The sequence below is a fragment of the Ranitomeya imitator genome, chromosome 4, assembly GCF_032444005.1.
Source record: "Ranitomeya imitator isolate aRanImi1 chromosome 4, aRanImi1.pri, whole genome shotgun sequence".
In the NCBI taxonomy this organism is placed as follows: Eukaryota; Metazoa; Chordata; class Amphibia; order Anura; family Dendrobatidae; genus Ranitomeya; species Ranitomeya imitator.
In genome coordinates this window covers 91301347-91318143 of record NC_091285.1, presented here as the reverse complement: position 1 = coordinate 91318143, position 16797 = coordinate 91301347, and the positions used below count along the sequence as shown (strand labels likewise).

Genomic DNA, 16797 nt, shown 5'->3' with positions numbered 1-16797 from the left:
GGCCAAGTGTCTTTGAGCTAGGAATAACAGACAAACCTGGAGAAAATAAATAGCTGATGAATCCCTGTCATTAATATTCTCAAGGATTGTCTGTTCTTCTTTAGCTCAAGCTATGATCAATGACTGCAGCGTAGTTTACTGTGACAACTGGACACCGACAGTTGTGTAATTTTTCTCTTTCTGAACCAATTGTTCTGTCTTATGCAATATCCTCTATATTACTATGACGTATTGCTTGCGTCCTTCGGCTTCTTTATAGTGCTGCCTTGTGGCATATGGATCAAGCAGCATTGTACAGGGCTATGAAGGCTGTAGGAGAATTCATCGTGTTGAAGTGAAAGCATAGTGAGGGGGAAAATAAAATGTAAGCCCTTTCAAAGCCAGAAGGAGCAAAAAGAAGCATAGGTAATGTCTAAAGGTCTGTTGTAAGTTAAACAAAAATGTTCTTGTGCCCTTAGTCAGTGTCGGACTGGGGAGCCAAGGGCCCACCAGTAACATTGACTTTGGGGGGGGGGCACTTTTCACCTACACACAATTATTACGCTACCCTCATTCACGAATTTACCTATATCTCTATATAATAATAAACTGGGGAGTTTGGTCAATGAATGATGAGATGCTCTTTTTTCTGCAGAGTGAATCAAGTAAATTATGCCAAGTACTGCCCATACAGTGGGGTTGGGGGCCCAGATCTGCACAGGGGCCCACCAGAGGATTCCCCTGTTACCCTATGGGCCAGTTCCCTTAGTAGACAAAGCTGCAACTAGTGTGTTTTATATATCTTTGTTGTAGCAGAAGCCTTTAATTAGAATTATTTTAAATAAATGTTCCTGGGTCTAGATGTTGTTATATACTTGTTTTGGCACCCCCGGGTGGTGTTTTTATTCCAGAGCACTGGTCATACATGCACAGTAAGTCAGCACAATTCCTGCTATTGTACACCACAACTAATAGACCGTACATTAAGCAGCTGCTTTTCACCAGCAGTGAACAACTTGGACGGAAGCTCTGACTTGACCTAAAAAGAAAACTAGTGAGCAGCATATTGACCCCTTCCTGCCCTCGGACGGGATAGTACGTCCAAGGTCAGAACCCCCGCTTTGATGCAGGCTCTGGCGGTGAGCCCGTATCAAAGCCGGGACATGTCAGCTGTTTTGAACAGCTGACATGTGCCTGCAATAGCGACGGGTGGAATCGCGATCCACCCGCCTCTATTAACTAGTTAAATGCCGCTGTCAAACGCTGACAGCGGCATTTAACCGTCGCATCTGGCCATCGGGCCGGAAATGAGCGCATTGCCAACCCCCCGTCACATGATCGATGGTCAGCGATGCGTCTGCATAGTAACCATAGAGGTCCTTGAGACCTATATGGTTGCTGATGCTGGATTCCTATGAGCGCCACCATGTGGTCGGCGCTCATAGCAATGCAGGAATTAAGCTACATAAGAGCGATCTAATGATCGCTCCCATGTAGCTGAGCCGATTGAGTTGTGCCAGCTTCTAGCCTTCCATGGAGGCTATTGAAGCATGGCAAAAGTAAAAAAAATAAAAAAGTTTAAATCACCCCCCTTTTCGCCCCATTCAAAATAAAACAATAAAAAAATTAAACCTACACATATTTAGTATCGCCGCATTCAGAATCGCCCGATCTATCAATAAAAAAAAGGATTAACCTGATCGCTAAACGGCGTAGCGAGACAAAAAATTGAAACGCCAGAATTGTTTTTTTGGTCACCGCGACATTGCATTAAAATGCAATAACGGTCGATCAAACATATCTGCACAAAAGTGGTATCAATAAAAACGTCAGCTTGGAACGCAAAAAATAAGCCCTCAACTGATCCCAGTTCACGAAAAATGGAGACGCTACGGGTATCGGAAAATGGCCCACTTTTTATTTATTGATTTATTTTTTTTTAGCAAAGTTTGGAATTTTTTTTCACCACTTAGATAAATAAGAACCTAGACATATTTGGTGTCTATAAACTCGTACTGACCTGGAGAATTGTAATGCAGGTCAGTTTTAGCATTTAGTGAACCTAGTAAAAAAAAAAAAGCCAAACAAAAACAAGTGTGGGATTGCAGTTTTTTTTGCAATTTCACCACACTTGGACTTTTTTTCCCGTTTTCTAGTACACAACATGGTAAAAACCAATGATCTCGTTCAAAAGTACAACTCGTTTCGCAAAAAATAAGCCCTCACAGGCCATATTGATGGAAAAATAAAAAAGTTATGGCTTTGGGAAGGAGGGGAGTGAAAAACGAACACAGAAAAACGGAAAATCCCAAGGTCATGAAGGGGTTAACTATGCAACAGCAATATTTAAACATAGAACCATTTTATATATATATATTTCTTTTAAAAAGTATCTAACAGAAAAATTGTTTCAACATCTAAAAGAGAGATGTCATATTTAAGCTGCTCTTGAAATGCCAAGGTGTCTTTGTGCTGAAATGTTGTATCTGCGTAAGATAAATAATACAGGATACTATTGTAAAATGAGAGCGGTTATCACGTGCTGCTCCGAATATTGCCGGATCCCTGCTTATAGTATCCGTCAGTGCACAGTTCTGTCCAACGGTACAATGATGCTACTGATCAAATTTGTCAATCTTATCAGGAGCGCACCCTCATTCCCAGCTAGTAGGAATAGTAGGAAGCCGGGAGAATGTGGAGTGGTGCACTCATCAAATAAGAGCACGAGTTAAAGCGAAACAGAGCTGTAGGTTATATTATACACAATTATTATAAATTTTTTTTAATATATATATTTTTTTTTTGTAGAAAATAAAAAGAGTTGTTTTTGTTGGTAATTTTCTCCGGGTCAATACCCTGTCAATGAAATTGTTGGCATATGCATTGGATTACTGGTCGAATGGTCAACTTAAAGCACTCTTTCTGGAACATGAGGTATGTCCTAAATAAACAAGGAGCGCTTTAGAAAACAGTTGAATATTAATCTTTGATATTGCATTACATGCAACTAAGGCAAATATGGTGATCGGTGGGTATAATAATACTGTATGCTTATGCAGTCATAGGTTAAGATCACATTCCCACAATGAGGTTTTGGTGAGTTTTTGATGTTGCAGATTTTCTGCACCTATTAAGTTGCTTGTGTTTTTTTTTTCATTGTGTTTTTGAATGCATTTTTTACATGCTTTTTTATCACATTTTTGACGCGTTCACAAAAGTTTGATAGTCCTAGACGGTTTACATGCATTTGTAATGTGTTTCCACAGCGGAAACGCAATAATAACGCATGTCTTCTGTTAGTGATCAATGAGTGGAACAGGCTGCCACGAGAGGTGGTGAGTTCTCCTTCCATGGAAGTCTTCAAACAGAGGCTGGACAGACATCTGTCTGGGATGATTTAGTGAATTCTGCTTTGAGCAGGGGGTTGGACCAGATGACCCAGGAGGTCTCTTCCAACTCTAACAATCTAAGATTCTATGTACGCTTTTTGCTTGCTGATTTTCCACATCTAATGCAAGTTTATGGGAAAAATCTACACCTAAAACTCTGCAATCTCTCAGAAAACATTGACAGGTTACACATATGAAGCATGCACTGCAGGTCAGTTTATCCTGAGTAAAAAATAAACACAATGGGCATGAGATTTCTATAAATCTCATTCACTTTGTTGGAACGGTTTTTGCTACGTTTTTGACACTGAAAATATGCAACGTCAAAGCCTCGCCAAAAACTCATCGCTGGCACATAGACTAATGCACCAAAAACCTTTCGTAGTCCATTCATAAAGACAAATTAGGAACTTTTTTTTTTCCATCACCCATGACAGCACCCACATAGAGGGATAGGTTCCACCCTTAAAGTATAGGAAACCTGCAAACTAACAGGGAGTGTCCCCTCCAATGCACATCAATTGTTTTTCTGTCTTGGAAAGGGAACCTTCACCCTGGAGTCCAGGGGGAAGAGTGATGTGTGACATTGAGAACCACTCATCAAAGCCCTGCCCTGATTGCCATGGGAAGCGGTCTGGTACTGCTGCTGCCATAGCAAATGGGTCCTGAAAGTACCACAGCAATTCCCCGAAGGAAGTTGTCCAACAAGTACTCCAGTGGCAACAGGATCGCCAAAGGTTAACCCATTATCTACCAATGTCCTTATTTTTGGACGCCTAATCTTTTGCTTCTAGCAACTAAGATTTTATAATTAGGTCCAATTTCTTGTGTTGTGTTTGTAAAATGAATGTTTTCAAAATAGGAAATCATGTCATTGTCATTTTTAATTGAATATTGGGACGCCCTTTTCTGAAAAATCCATAAAATGAACATTTCAAATTTGTCAAGTAATGGGATAATGGATCAACTTCCAGGCATCACTGTGGAGATGCCCAGTATATATATATATATATATATATATATATATATATATATATATATATATAACACCCCACATAGTGTTGGTATTGTGGCGTTGTACCACAGTCTCTAGTGGAGACCATTTGGAAGAACTGATATTTCCTCCTAATCAGGTACCTAAAAGGCACCTGAGTGAGTGACCTCCATGGTTATCTTGTTCATGGATTTCTTTTCATATTTCTTATTTAGGAAAAACCTAAGAAATGTGTGGCACTAACCAAGCACAGGGAATGTGCGCTATTCAAGGGAAAGTTACCTGGTTCATGGGAGCAAAGTTTATCTGTGAAGAATCTCTTAGCTTTGCTTAAGATATCCGATGTCTAATTAAAGCAGAATATAAGAGCTCCCTTAAGTCTCTAATCCACCCTAAAGACTCTAACGGAGCGAAAATAAAGAGAACCAGAGCTGTATCTTTGGATTCTGAAGAAATGCTGGTCATGTTAGAAGGAGAGTATATATCTTCTTCATTCTCATCCTCTTTGAATGAAGGGGATGCAGGTCATCTGTGCTTTCCAATTGAACAAGTCGACAAACTGATTAAAGCTATTAGATCACTATGGACATTAAAAAAAAAGAACCCATGGCTTCCAAATCCATTCAGGATATAATGTTCATAGGGCTAGAGCTATGTAAACGTCGAACGTTTAATATTAATGATAGTTTTTTGTCTCTTATCAAAAGAGAATGGATTAAGCCTAAACAGGTTCTTGTCAGACTCGAAAGGTAAATATCCATATCCATAATATAAAGTTCCAAAGACTGATGTGGCCAGTTTAAATGTATCTAGGAAGTTTGTATTGCCCTTTGAAGATATGGGAACACTGAAAGACCCCCTCGATTGGAAGGCGGATGATCTCTTAACGTGAGCCTGGGTATCTCCCACAGGTTCATTTTAAACCAGCTATTGCAGCAACATGTACAGTTAGGTCTCTGATGGTATTGCAGGGCCACATAGAAAGTCAGCTAACTAATATGATGACAAGGTAAAATATTCTAGCTGCCATTCTTATGATGCAGAGGGCGGCAGCATTCCTTGCTGATGCTTTGGCAGATACAGTGCGGTTAGCAGCCAGATCTACTGCTCTAGCTAATGCGGCTCGTTACGCTCTATGGTTGAAGTGCTGGTTGGGAGATATCTAATCAAACTCTAGACTTTGTTCCTTTTCTTAACAAGATGAATACCTGTTCAGCCCAGTATTGGATAATTATCTAATTATAATATATTGGAAAAAGATGAGGTCAGTAAAAGATGGGTTTTCTAATTTAGTATTGCCATTATATAAAAGTTTTTTTGGAGAAGAAGATACAATCGTTAAAAGCCCCCAAGAAACCAAGACAAATGGGAGATTGGGGGGGAGCAGGACCCTCTTCTGAGAATACAAAACATAATTCCCTGGGGGAATAGCTGGCTCTACAGTAAAAAGTTCTGGAGTTGATCTAAAAAATCAGTCCTTAAAAAGGTCCTGGGACAAGAGAAAGAAGGATTCTAAATATCCTTTTTTTGTGAAAACACCATATGTACCTTTCAGAACGATAATAAACCTGAGGAAACTAGACTGATTCTTAAAGATCAGATAATTTACCCCTTCTCTGCCATCGGACGGAATAGTACGTCCAATGGCAGAACCCCCGCTTTGATGCGGGCTCCGAAGGTGAGCCTGCCTCAAAGCCGCGAAAATGTCAGCTGTTTAAACAGCTGACATGTGCCTGCAATAGGCGCAGGTGGAATTGCGATCCACCCGCACCTATTATCTAGTCAAATGCTGCTGTCAAACTCGGATAATGGCATTTAACAAGTTCTTAGCCATCTGGCCAGAAATGCACACACCGGTGACCCCATCACATGACCGGGGGTCATCGGTGCATCAGCATAACAACCAGAGGTCACCTGCAGACCTCTATGGTTGTTGATGCCGGATTGCTATGAGGCCTACCATGTGGTCGGCGCTCGTAGCCATGCTGCAATTCTACTAAATAGGGGCGATCTGAGCATCACCTCTATGTAGGAGAGGCGATTGAGTTGTGGCAGCTTCTATGGGAGGCTATTGAAGCATGCCAGAATTAAAATAAAATGTTTTTAAAAATATGAAAAAAAAAAAAAAAAAATATAAAAGTTTAAATCACCCCCCTTTCACCCCATTCAAAATAAAAGTATACCGTAACAAAAATCAAACCTACACATATTTGGTGTCTATATATTCAGCTTGTGGTGTAATCCGAAAAATTGTATGTATAGGCTTATAGGATTAAAATATAACTTTTACTAGATACTCTAAAACCAATAATCACAAAAAAGTGCAAGGTGCATAACACAGACAAACATACAGCATGCGTGGATTGCGCTATGGATCCATACTAGAAACCAATTGCTGCATAGTATATAGATTCCTGGTTTCTAATGGAAATATTTCAACATGAGTACCTTAATACTTATATTGCTTCTGTTATATACCACTCCAAATACCAGGTATGGTTAACAAGTCTAGCGCAATATCTACCGAAGTTCCACACACATCATATTCTAGGTATGAGAGAACACGTCTCAAGAAACCTAGTGGGTATGGTTACTTCTTTACAACGGACTTCTGACCTAAATCCGTATCAGACCACTATAGGATTTTAGCCCCTGTGCAACAACAAAGCTCATAGCATAAATTCTCAAGCCAGGGGTTAGTCAATGGATCTAAGGTAGCTCTTGGCATTAAAAAAAAAAAAAAGAGATCATCACTTTCTTTCAGACCCTTCCCTTTGGAATATTAATTTCTCCTCAGATTTTTACTAAGATTGTAGCCGAGATGACAGCTCACTTGCTGAGGAGAAAAATGCTCTAGTGATATTATTATTATTTATTGTTATAGCGCCATTTATTCCATGGCGCTTTACATGTAAGGAGGGGTATACATAATAAAAACAAGTACAATAATCTTAAGCAATACAAGTCATAACTGGTACAGGAGGAGAGAGGACCCTGCCCGCAAAGGCTTACAATCTACAAGGGATGGGTGAGAATACAGTAGGCGAGGATAGAGCTGGTCATGTGGCGGTTTACTGCATACCTTATCTCCAAGATTTGCTGATTGTGGGCAGCTCCATCAAGCAATGCAGAACTCAAATTGCAGAAATCAGAGCTACGTTCCATCCATACAAGGTCACCATGTTAAAATTCTGTCAGCAGGGTAACTGTGACATATATATACCATCGGGGGAACAAAGTCCAGATCCTTAATGACCGATGGTGTAGTCTTATCCCTACAGCGCTTCTTATAATAGGGAAAGAAAATTGCAAAGTAGACTTTCTAAGTTACATCCAACTGAAACTGTGGAATGGACCTTGAATCAGAAGGCGTTCTATCAGATTGTGGAACTATCTCAGAAATGCATCTTTTTGCTGATAGACAGAATTGGAGAGTAAGAACATTCTGTTCAATAAATGCGTTTCTGCTGAAATGGGATTTCTGTCTCGCCTATGCTTTCACCCCTGTGGCATTGATCCCAACAGTTCTGAAGGACATCAGGAAAGATCGAGCAAGGATATCCATGATTGCCCCATGAGGCCTTGGTTTTCATGGATGACAGTGATAAGCCTCCAAGCCATGGGTCTTACCAGAAATTCCAGAATTACTGTCTCAAGGTCCAAATTTCCACCCTCAAGTGTCCCACCTGCATATGACAGTATGGAATTTGAAAGGAAGATACTAGAAGATGGGGGGTTTTCACCACATTTGATTTCTACATTGCTGCAGAGAAGAAAGGTAGTAGCAACAAGGATTTACAGCAGCACATGGGGAAAAAAAATTCTGGACAGCCCAGGGGCAGTTATGTAGGCAGTTAAAGCCAGTTAGGAATTTCTGCAGAATGGATTAAAGCAATGACTGTCTAAGGGTATGTGTCCACCTTCAGGATGGCTGGCGGTTTTGACGGAGCTGCGAACTCGCTCCGCCCCCTTCTGGAGACGCGATGATGCCGGATGTGTTCATTGCACACATCCAGAATCATCGCACCTCACACATAAGGCCCTGTGTTATACCTTGCGGCGGCGCAGCGTCGCCGTAAGGTAAACGGACATGCTGCGATCTAAAAAGACACGCCGCATGTCTGGAGTCGCAGGGCCGCCGGATGCGTGTTACCATGCATAGTGGAAATGGGATTTCATTAAATCCCCTCCACTATGCTGTAACATCTGGACGCTGCGTGTTTGACGCTGCATCTCTATGCAGCGTCAAACACGCAGCATTTCCTGAACATGGAAACATACCCTAAGAGTACTCTTAAGGTCTAGGTATTGACTCTGGGCCTCATTAACCCCTTTCTGACGTGACGTACTATTCCGTCGAGGTGGGGTGGGCCCGTATGACCACCGATGGGATAGGACATCATAGCGATCAGCCGCGCTCTCGGGGGGAGCGCGGCCGAGTGTCAGCTGACTATCGCAGCTGACATCCGGCACTATGTGCCAGGAGTGGTCACGGACCGCCCCCGGCACATTAACCCCCAAAACACTGCGATCAAACATGTTCGCAGTGTTTTCTGGCATTATAGGGAAGCATCACGCAGAGAGGGAGCTCCCTGCCGGCTTCCCTGAGACCCCCGAAGCAACACGATGTGATCGTGTTGCTCTGAGGGTCTCCTACCTCCTTCCTGCAGGCCTCGGCTCCAAAATCGCCACGGGGCTGCATCCGGGTCCTGCAGGGAGGTGGCTTCACAGCGCCTGCTCAGAGCAGGCGCCGGGAAGCCTCTGAGTGCACGTCAGATCGCTGATCTGACACAGTGCACAGCAAAGTGTCAGATCAGCGATCTTACACTATAACATGATGCCCCCCCTTGGGCAATGTTATAGTGTAAAAAAAAAAAAATATTCACATGTGTAAAAAAAAAAAAAAAAAAATTCTGAAAAAAAAAAATATATTGTTCCCATAAATACATTTCTTTATCTAAATAATAAAAAAAAACAATAAAAGTACACATATTTAGTATCGCTGCGTCCGTAACGACCCAACCTATAAAACTGTCCCACTAACACTAACTTAACCCCTTCAGTGAACACCGTAAAAAAAAAAAAACGAGGCAAAATACAATGCTTTATTATCATACCGCCAAACAAAAAGTGGAATAACACACGATCAAAAAGACGGATATAAATAACTGGTACCGCAGCCGCTGAAAACGTCATCTTGTCCCGCAAAAAACTAGCCGCCATACAGCAATATCAGCGAAAAAATAAAAAAGTTATAGTCCTCAGAATAAAGCGATGCAAAAATAATTAATTATTTTTTCTATAAAATAGTTTTTATCGTATAAAAGCGGCAAAACATAAAAAAATGATATAAATGAGGTATCGCTGTAGTCGTACTGACCCGAAGAATAAAACTGCTTTATCCATTTTACCAAACGTGGAACGGTATAAACGCCCCCCCCCCCCCCCAAAAGAAATTCATGACTAGCCTCACAAAAATCGGAATAAAAAGCTATCAAAAAATGTCAAGTGCCCGAAAATGTTACCAATAAAAACATCAACTCGTCCCGCAAAAAACAAGACTTCACATGTCTCTGTGGACACAATATGGAAAAATTATAGCTCTCAAAATGTGGTAACGGAAAAAATATTTTTTGCAATAAAAAGCGTCTTTTAGTGTGTGACTGCTGCCAATCACAAAAATCCGCTAAAAAACCCGCTACAAAAGTAAATCAAACCCCCCTTCATCACCCCCTTAGTTAGGGAAAAATTAAAACAATTTATTTATTTCCATTTTCCCATTAGGGTTAGGGCTAGGGTTACCTCCCACTCCCGACTCCAAGACTTCTCCCGCGCTGCGCCAATCCTCTGGAATGCTCTACCCCAAGATATTAGGACCATCCACAATTTGCATTGTTTTAGGCGCTTGCTCAAAACAAATTTGTTCCTATCACATTCAGTAACCAAAGTCATGTTATGTTTGTGTGTGTGTGTGTGTGTGTAGCCCATTCACTATCTCCATCTATCCCCACCCCCTGAAGATGGCTGGACCATCATTGTAAATACATCATTGTAAATACACACCTGTGCTTTGTATCTCCCCCACCTCATTGTAGATTGTAAGCTCTCACGAGCAAGGTCGTCTTATTTCGCTTTATTGTATTGTTAACGTTGTTACTTATGACTGTTGTGTTTGAAACTGTTAAACTGTAAAGCGCTGTGGAATATGTTGGCGCTATATAAATAAAGATTATTATTATTATTATAGGGCTAGGGTTAGGGCTACAGTTAGGGTTGGGGCTAAAGTTAGGGTTGGGGCTAAAGTTAAGGTTAGGATTGGGGCTAAAGTTAGGGTTTGGATTACATTTGCCGTTGGGAATAGGGTTGGGATTAGGGTTAGGGGTGTGTCTACCGTTGGGATTAGGGTTAGGTTGGGGGGTTTCTGTTGTGAATTCTGTGGCAGAGCTCCCTCCTGTGGTCACAAGTGGTACTTCGGCTGATTCTCTCTGGGAGCTTCCGTTTGTGGAGGAAAGTGGTAGTGCGGCTTCTGAGTTTACTCCCTCAGGTGATCTGGTGAGGTCGTTAGGTGCTTCTCTACTTAACTCCACCTAATGCTTTGATCCATGCTTCCTGTCAATGTTCCAGTGTTGGACTTGTTTTTCCCTGGATCATTCCTGTGGCCTGCTGCTCTGCATAGCTAAGTTCTTCTTTGCTATTTGTTTGCTATTTTTTCTGTCCAGCTTGTCTAATTGTTTTGCTGGAAGCTCTGGGACGCAAAGGGTGTACCTCCGTGCCGTTAGTTCGGTACGGAGGGTCTTTTTGCCCCCTTTGCGTGGTTTTCTTTAGGGTTTTGTGTAGACCGCAAAGTTATCTTTCCTATCCTCGCTCTGTTAAGAAAGTCGGGCCTCACTTTGCTGAATCTGTTTCATCCCTACGTTTGTCTTTTCATCTTAACTCACAGTCATTATATGTGGGGGGCTGCCTTTTCCTTTGGGGTATTTCTCTGAGGCAAGGTAGGCTTATTTTCTATCTTCAGGCTAGTTAGTTTCTCAGGCTGTGCTGAGTTGCATAGGCAGAGTTAGGCGCAATCCACGGCTGCCTCTAGTGTTGTTTGGAGAGGATTAGGGATTGCGGTCTGCAGAGTTCCCACGTCTCAGAGGTTCGTTCTATTATTTTGGGTTATTGTCAGATCACTGTATGTGCTCTGACCGCTATGTCCATTGTGATACTGAATTGCCTATCACAACAGGTTTCCACTGTTTAGGCACATCAGGGGCTCTCCAAACGCGATATGGCGTCCGATGTCAATTCCAGCTAATTCTGCGTTGAAAAAGTAAAACTGTGCTCCTTCCCTTCTGAGCTTTCCCATGCGTCCAAACGGTGGTTCCCCCCCACATATGGGGTGTCAGCGTACTCAGGACAAATTGGACAACAACTTTTGGGTCCAATTTCTCCTGTTACTCTTGGGAAAATATAAAACTGAAAAAAAAAGAATTTTTATTTTCACGGCTCTACGTTATAAACTGTAGTGAAACACTTGGGGGTTCAAAGTTCTCACAACACATCTAAATAAGTTTCTTGGGGGGTCTTGTTTCCAATATGGGATCACTTGTGGGGGGGTTTCAATGTTTAGGCACATCAGTGGCTCTCTAAACGCAACATGGCGTCCCATCTCAATTCCAGTTAATTTTGCATTGAAAAGTCAAATGACGCTCCTTCCCTTCCGAGCTCTGCCATGCACCCAAACAGTGGTTTACCCCCACATATGGGGTATCAGCGTACTCAGGACAAATTGTACAACAACTGTTGGGGTCCATTTTCTCCTGTTACCCTTGGTAAAATAAAACAAATTGGAGCTGAAGTAAATTGTTTGTGGAAAAAAAGTTAAATGTTCATTTTTATTTAAACATTCCAAAACTTCCTGTGAAACACCTGAAGGGTTAATAAACTTCTTGAATGTGGTTTTGAGCACCTTGAGGGGTTCAATTTTTAGAATGGTGTCACACTTGGTTATTTTCTATCATATAGACCCCTCAAAATGACTTAAAATGAGATGTGGTCCCTAAAAAAAAAAAAAAATGGTGTTGTAAAAAATGAGAAATTGATGGTCAAATTTAACCCTTATAATTCCCTAACAAAAAAAAATTTTGGTTCCAAAATTGTCCTGATGTAAAGTAGACATGTGGGAAATGTTACTTATTAAATATTTTGTGTGACATATCTCTGTGATTTAATTGCATAAAAATTCAAAGTTGGAAAATTGCAACATTTTCAAAATTTCCGCCAATTTTTCGTTTTTTTCACAAATAAACGCAAGTATTATCAAATAAATTTTACCAGTAACATGAAGTACAATATGTCACGAGAAAACATTGTCAGAATCACCGGGATCCGTGGAAGCGTTCCAGAGTTATAACCTCATAAAGGGACAGTGGTAAGAATTGTAAAAATTGGCCTGGTCATTAACGTGCAAACCACCCTTGTGGGTAAAGGGGTTAAACAACTATAAGATGGCCAATGATCAGTGATTCTCTTGGTTTATTAAGATGAGCTTTAGAGCTAGGTTGGTTAGGTTTTGAATCTGGTGTTTACGGCTCTATCCACACCTTCATTTGAACCCATGGATTCAACATCTATTAAGATTCTGGCACTTGCAACAATCATTCTGGTGGCTGACCTCGGCGTGTAGTTGGTGACATTCAAGCACGGTCTATTAAAACTACCCTGTTCTCTGGGATCTGAGACAGGAAACTGGATCTTAAGACCGGAGGCAGCTTACCTTCCCAATGAGGCCTCCAGGCTCCACAGGGGTCAGGAAATTGTTTTCCTTTCTTTATGCTAATTTTGTGACTCCCAAAGTATGATATCATTCTTCCTTTGATCTCAGGAGGAGTCTTCTAAGATATACAGTACAGACAAAAAGTTTGGACACACCTTCTCATTTAAAGGTTTTCTGTATTTTCATGACTATGAAAATTGTACATTCACACTGAAGGCATCAAAACTATGAATTAACAAAAGTGGAATTATATACTTAACAAAAAAGTGTGAAACAACTGAAAATATGTCTTATATTCCAGGTTCTTCAAAGTAGCCACCTTTTGCTTTGATGACGGCTTTGCACACTCTTGGCATTCTCTTGATGAGCTTCAAGAGGTAGTCACCGGAAATCGTCTTTCAATAATCTTGAAGGAGTTCCCAGAGACGCTTAGCACTTGTTGGCCCTTTTGCCTTCACTCTGCGGTCCAGCTCACCCCAAACCATCTCGACTGGGTTCAGGTCTTGTGACTGTGGAGGCCAGGTCATCTTGCATAGCACCCCATCACTCTTCTTCTTGGTCAAATAGCCCTTACACAGCCTGGAGGTGTGATGATGGTCTAACTAAACGCAAACCAGATGGAATAGCATGCCGCTGCAAGATGCTGTGGTAGCCATGCTGGTTCAGTATGCCTTCAATTTTGAATAAATCCCCAACAGTGTCACCAGGAAAGCACCCCCACACCTCCTCCTCCATGCTTCACGGTGGGAACCAGGCATGTAGAGTCCATTTGTTCACCTTTTCTGCATTGCGCAAAGACACGGTGGTTAGAACCAAAGATCTCAAATTTGGACTCATCAGACCAAAGCACAGATTTCCACTGGTCTAATGTCCATTCCTTGTGTTCTTTAGCCCAAACAAGTCTCTTCTGCTTGTTGCTTGTCCTTAGCAGTGGTTTCCTAGCAGCTATTTTACCATGAAGGCCTGCTGCACAAAGTCTCCTCTTAACAGTTGTTGCAGAGATGTGTCTCCTGTGCTAGAACTCTGTGTGGCATTGACCTGGTCTCTAATCTGAGCTGCTGTTAGGCTAGTTTCACATTTGCGGTAGGATCCGCAGCGTTTAATCCGCATCTGCAAGTGCAGGAAAAAACGCATAGAAACACATACAAACGCGGTGTTTTTTTAGACGCATGTGGGGAACGCATGCAGTTAAAAATGCAGCGTTTGTACGTGTTTCTGTGCGTTTTTTCCTGCGTTTGTGTTTTTGGTGCACAGGGTGAAAAATTTAACAGGAGAAAAATCTCGATAACTTGACAGCGCCAATGGGACTACAGAGGGCGTGTATTATGTGCATTTGCTTGGGAGCAAGACAGAAATCGCGAAAGATTGAGAAGGAGACTGCGTAGGCGTTTTTGGAGACACCCCATTATTGAATTGCGTGAGAGCCGTGGAGCCTATCACACGCTGTATGGCGAGATTAATGCCAACCCGGAGAAATTCCATGAACATACAAGGATGTCTTGTTCCGGGATTTGCTTGCTCATGTCCAAGGAACCATACGGAGACAGGACACCCAGCTCCGTAGAGCGATTCCACCAGAGGAACGTCTGCTGGTTACATTAAGGTACGTTCCAAATCCAAACCAATGACAGTCGAAATTTTGGGTGTTCTGACATGTATTTTTTGGGGTATTTTCCTTTCTGTCTTTAGCGTAACCACACAATAAATAGAATAGATTTTACATTTTTTTTATCTTACAGATTTCTGGCAACCAGAGAGAGTTTATCATCCCTCCACTTCCAATACCGGCTTGGAATTTCCACCCTGTCTGGAATAGTTGCGGACACCTGTCAGGCTTTGTGGAATGTACTCCGTGATGAGTTTATACCCCTACCTGTTATGATCTGGTGGCCTAGGAGCAGCATGAGACGGACTCTGGAGAAGGTGGTCCCTGTACTGACCGCAAACCCAGAACCTAGCAGCCCAACTAGAAGTAGCCGTGGGGGGTACCTAACACTCCCTAGACCCCTCGGCACAGCCTCAGAACTCACTTCTCCTAAAGACAGAAACAGGAAACCTATCTTGCCTCAGAGAAAATCCCCAAAGGATAGATAGCCCCCCACAAATATTGACGGTGAGAGGAGAGGGAAATAACATACGCAGACATGAAATCAGAATTTAGCATAGGAGGCCATACTAGCTAAAAAGAAAGAATAGAACAGAGTACTATGCGGTCAGTATTAAAACACTAGAAAATATCCACCACAGAAAATACAAATCACCACATCTGACTAAAGACATGGAGGGTATATCTGCATCTCCAGAGACACAGCTTGGCTGCAAAAAATCCTTCACAGACAAAGCTGGACAAGACAAACATGAAAATGCACAGAACTATTAGGTCCACAGCAGGTGGACAGCAAAAACAAAGCCAGGACTTATCTTTGCAGAAAAGCACAGCAAACTGGAGAGACCAGCAGGGAAGAGAATCCTCCAAAAACAATGGACATCTGGCAGGGACTAAAGAGTCCTGCAAAGCTATATACCCCAGTCAGTCTTGCAATTAGTAGATACACCTGTCCAATCCTGCAGTCCAGGCACAACTGCATTACCCTCTACAACCACCGGAGGGAGCCCAAAAGCTGAATTCACAACAGTACTATAGTTCTATAGTTCACAACAGTACTCTGTTCTATTCTTTCTTTTTAGCTAGTATGGCCTCCTATGCTAAATTCTGATTTCATGTCTGCGTATGTTATTTCCCTCTCCTCTCACCGTCAATATTTGTGGGGGGCTATCTATCCTTTGGGGATTTTTTCTGAGGCAAGATAGGTTTCCTGTTTCTGTCTTTAGGAGAAGTGAGTTCTGAGGCTGTGCCGAGGGGTCTAGGGAGTGTTAGGTACCCCCCACGGCTACTTCTAGTTGGGCTGCTAGGTTCTGGGTTTGCGGTCAGTACAGGGACCACCTTCTCCAGAGGAGGGGTCACCGAACCCTCACCAGAGCCCCCAGGCCGATCAGGATGAGCCCGATGAAAGGTATGAACCAAATCAGCGGCATGGACATCAGAGGCAAAAACCCAAGAATTATCCTCCTGGCCATAACCCTTCCATTTGACAAGGTACTGAAGCTTCCGCCTCGAAAAACGAGAATCCAAAATCTTCTCAACAACATATTCCAACTCCCCATCGACCAACACAGCGGCCGGGGGATCAACAGAGGGAACAACGGGCTCCACATATTTCCGCAACAAAGATCTATGGAAGGCATTATGAATAGCAAAAGAGGCCGGAAGCGAAAGGACACCGGATTAATAATCTCAGAAATCCTATAAGGACCAATAAATTGAGACTTAAACTTAGGGGAAGAAACCTTCATAGGAACATGACGGGAAGATAACCAAATCAGATCCCCAACCGGAAGCCGGGAACCAACACACCGACGACTATTAGCAAAACGTTGAGCCTCCTCCTGAGACAGCACCAAATTGTCCACCACATGAGCCCAAATCTGCTGCAACCTGTCGACCACAGAATCCACACCAGGAAGGTCAGAATGCTCAACCTGCTCAGAAGAAAAACGGAGGATGAAAACCAAAATTACAAAAAAAAGGCGAAACCAAAGTAGCCGAACTAGCCTGATTATTAAGGGCAACCTCGGCCAATGGCAAAAAGCCACCCAATCATCCTGATCAGCAGACA

The 16797-nt window shown here is 42.2% G+C and overlaps 1 protein-coding gene across 1 annotated transcript in view; it reads left to right on the top strand.

The window, feature by feature from the left end:
- PANK3 (pantothenate kinase 3) overlaps positions 1-16797 on the top strand; it is a 160837-nt gene that overhangs the window by 118384 nt on the left and 25656 nt on the right. The window contains exon 7 of the mRNA XM_069763863.1: positions 2788-2913. Coding sequence (XP_069619964.1) covers positions 2788-2913 — 126 coding nt within the window. The remainder of the gene's footprint in view (positions 1-2787; positions 2914-16797) is intronic.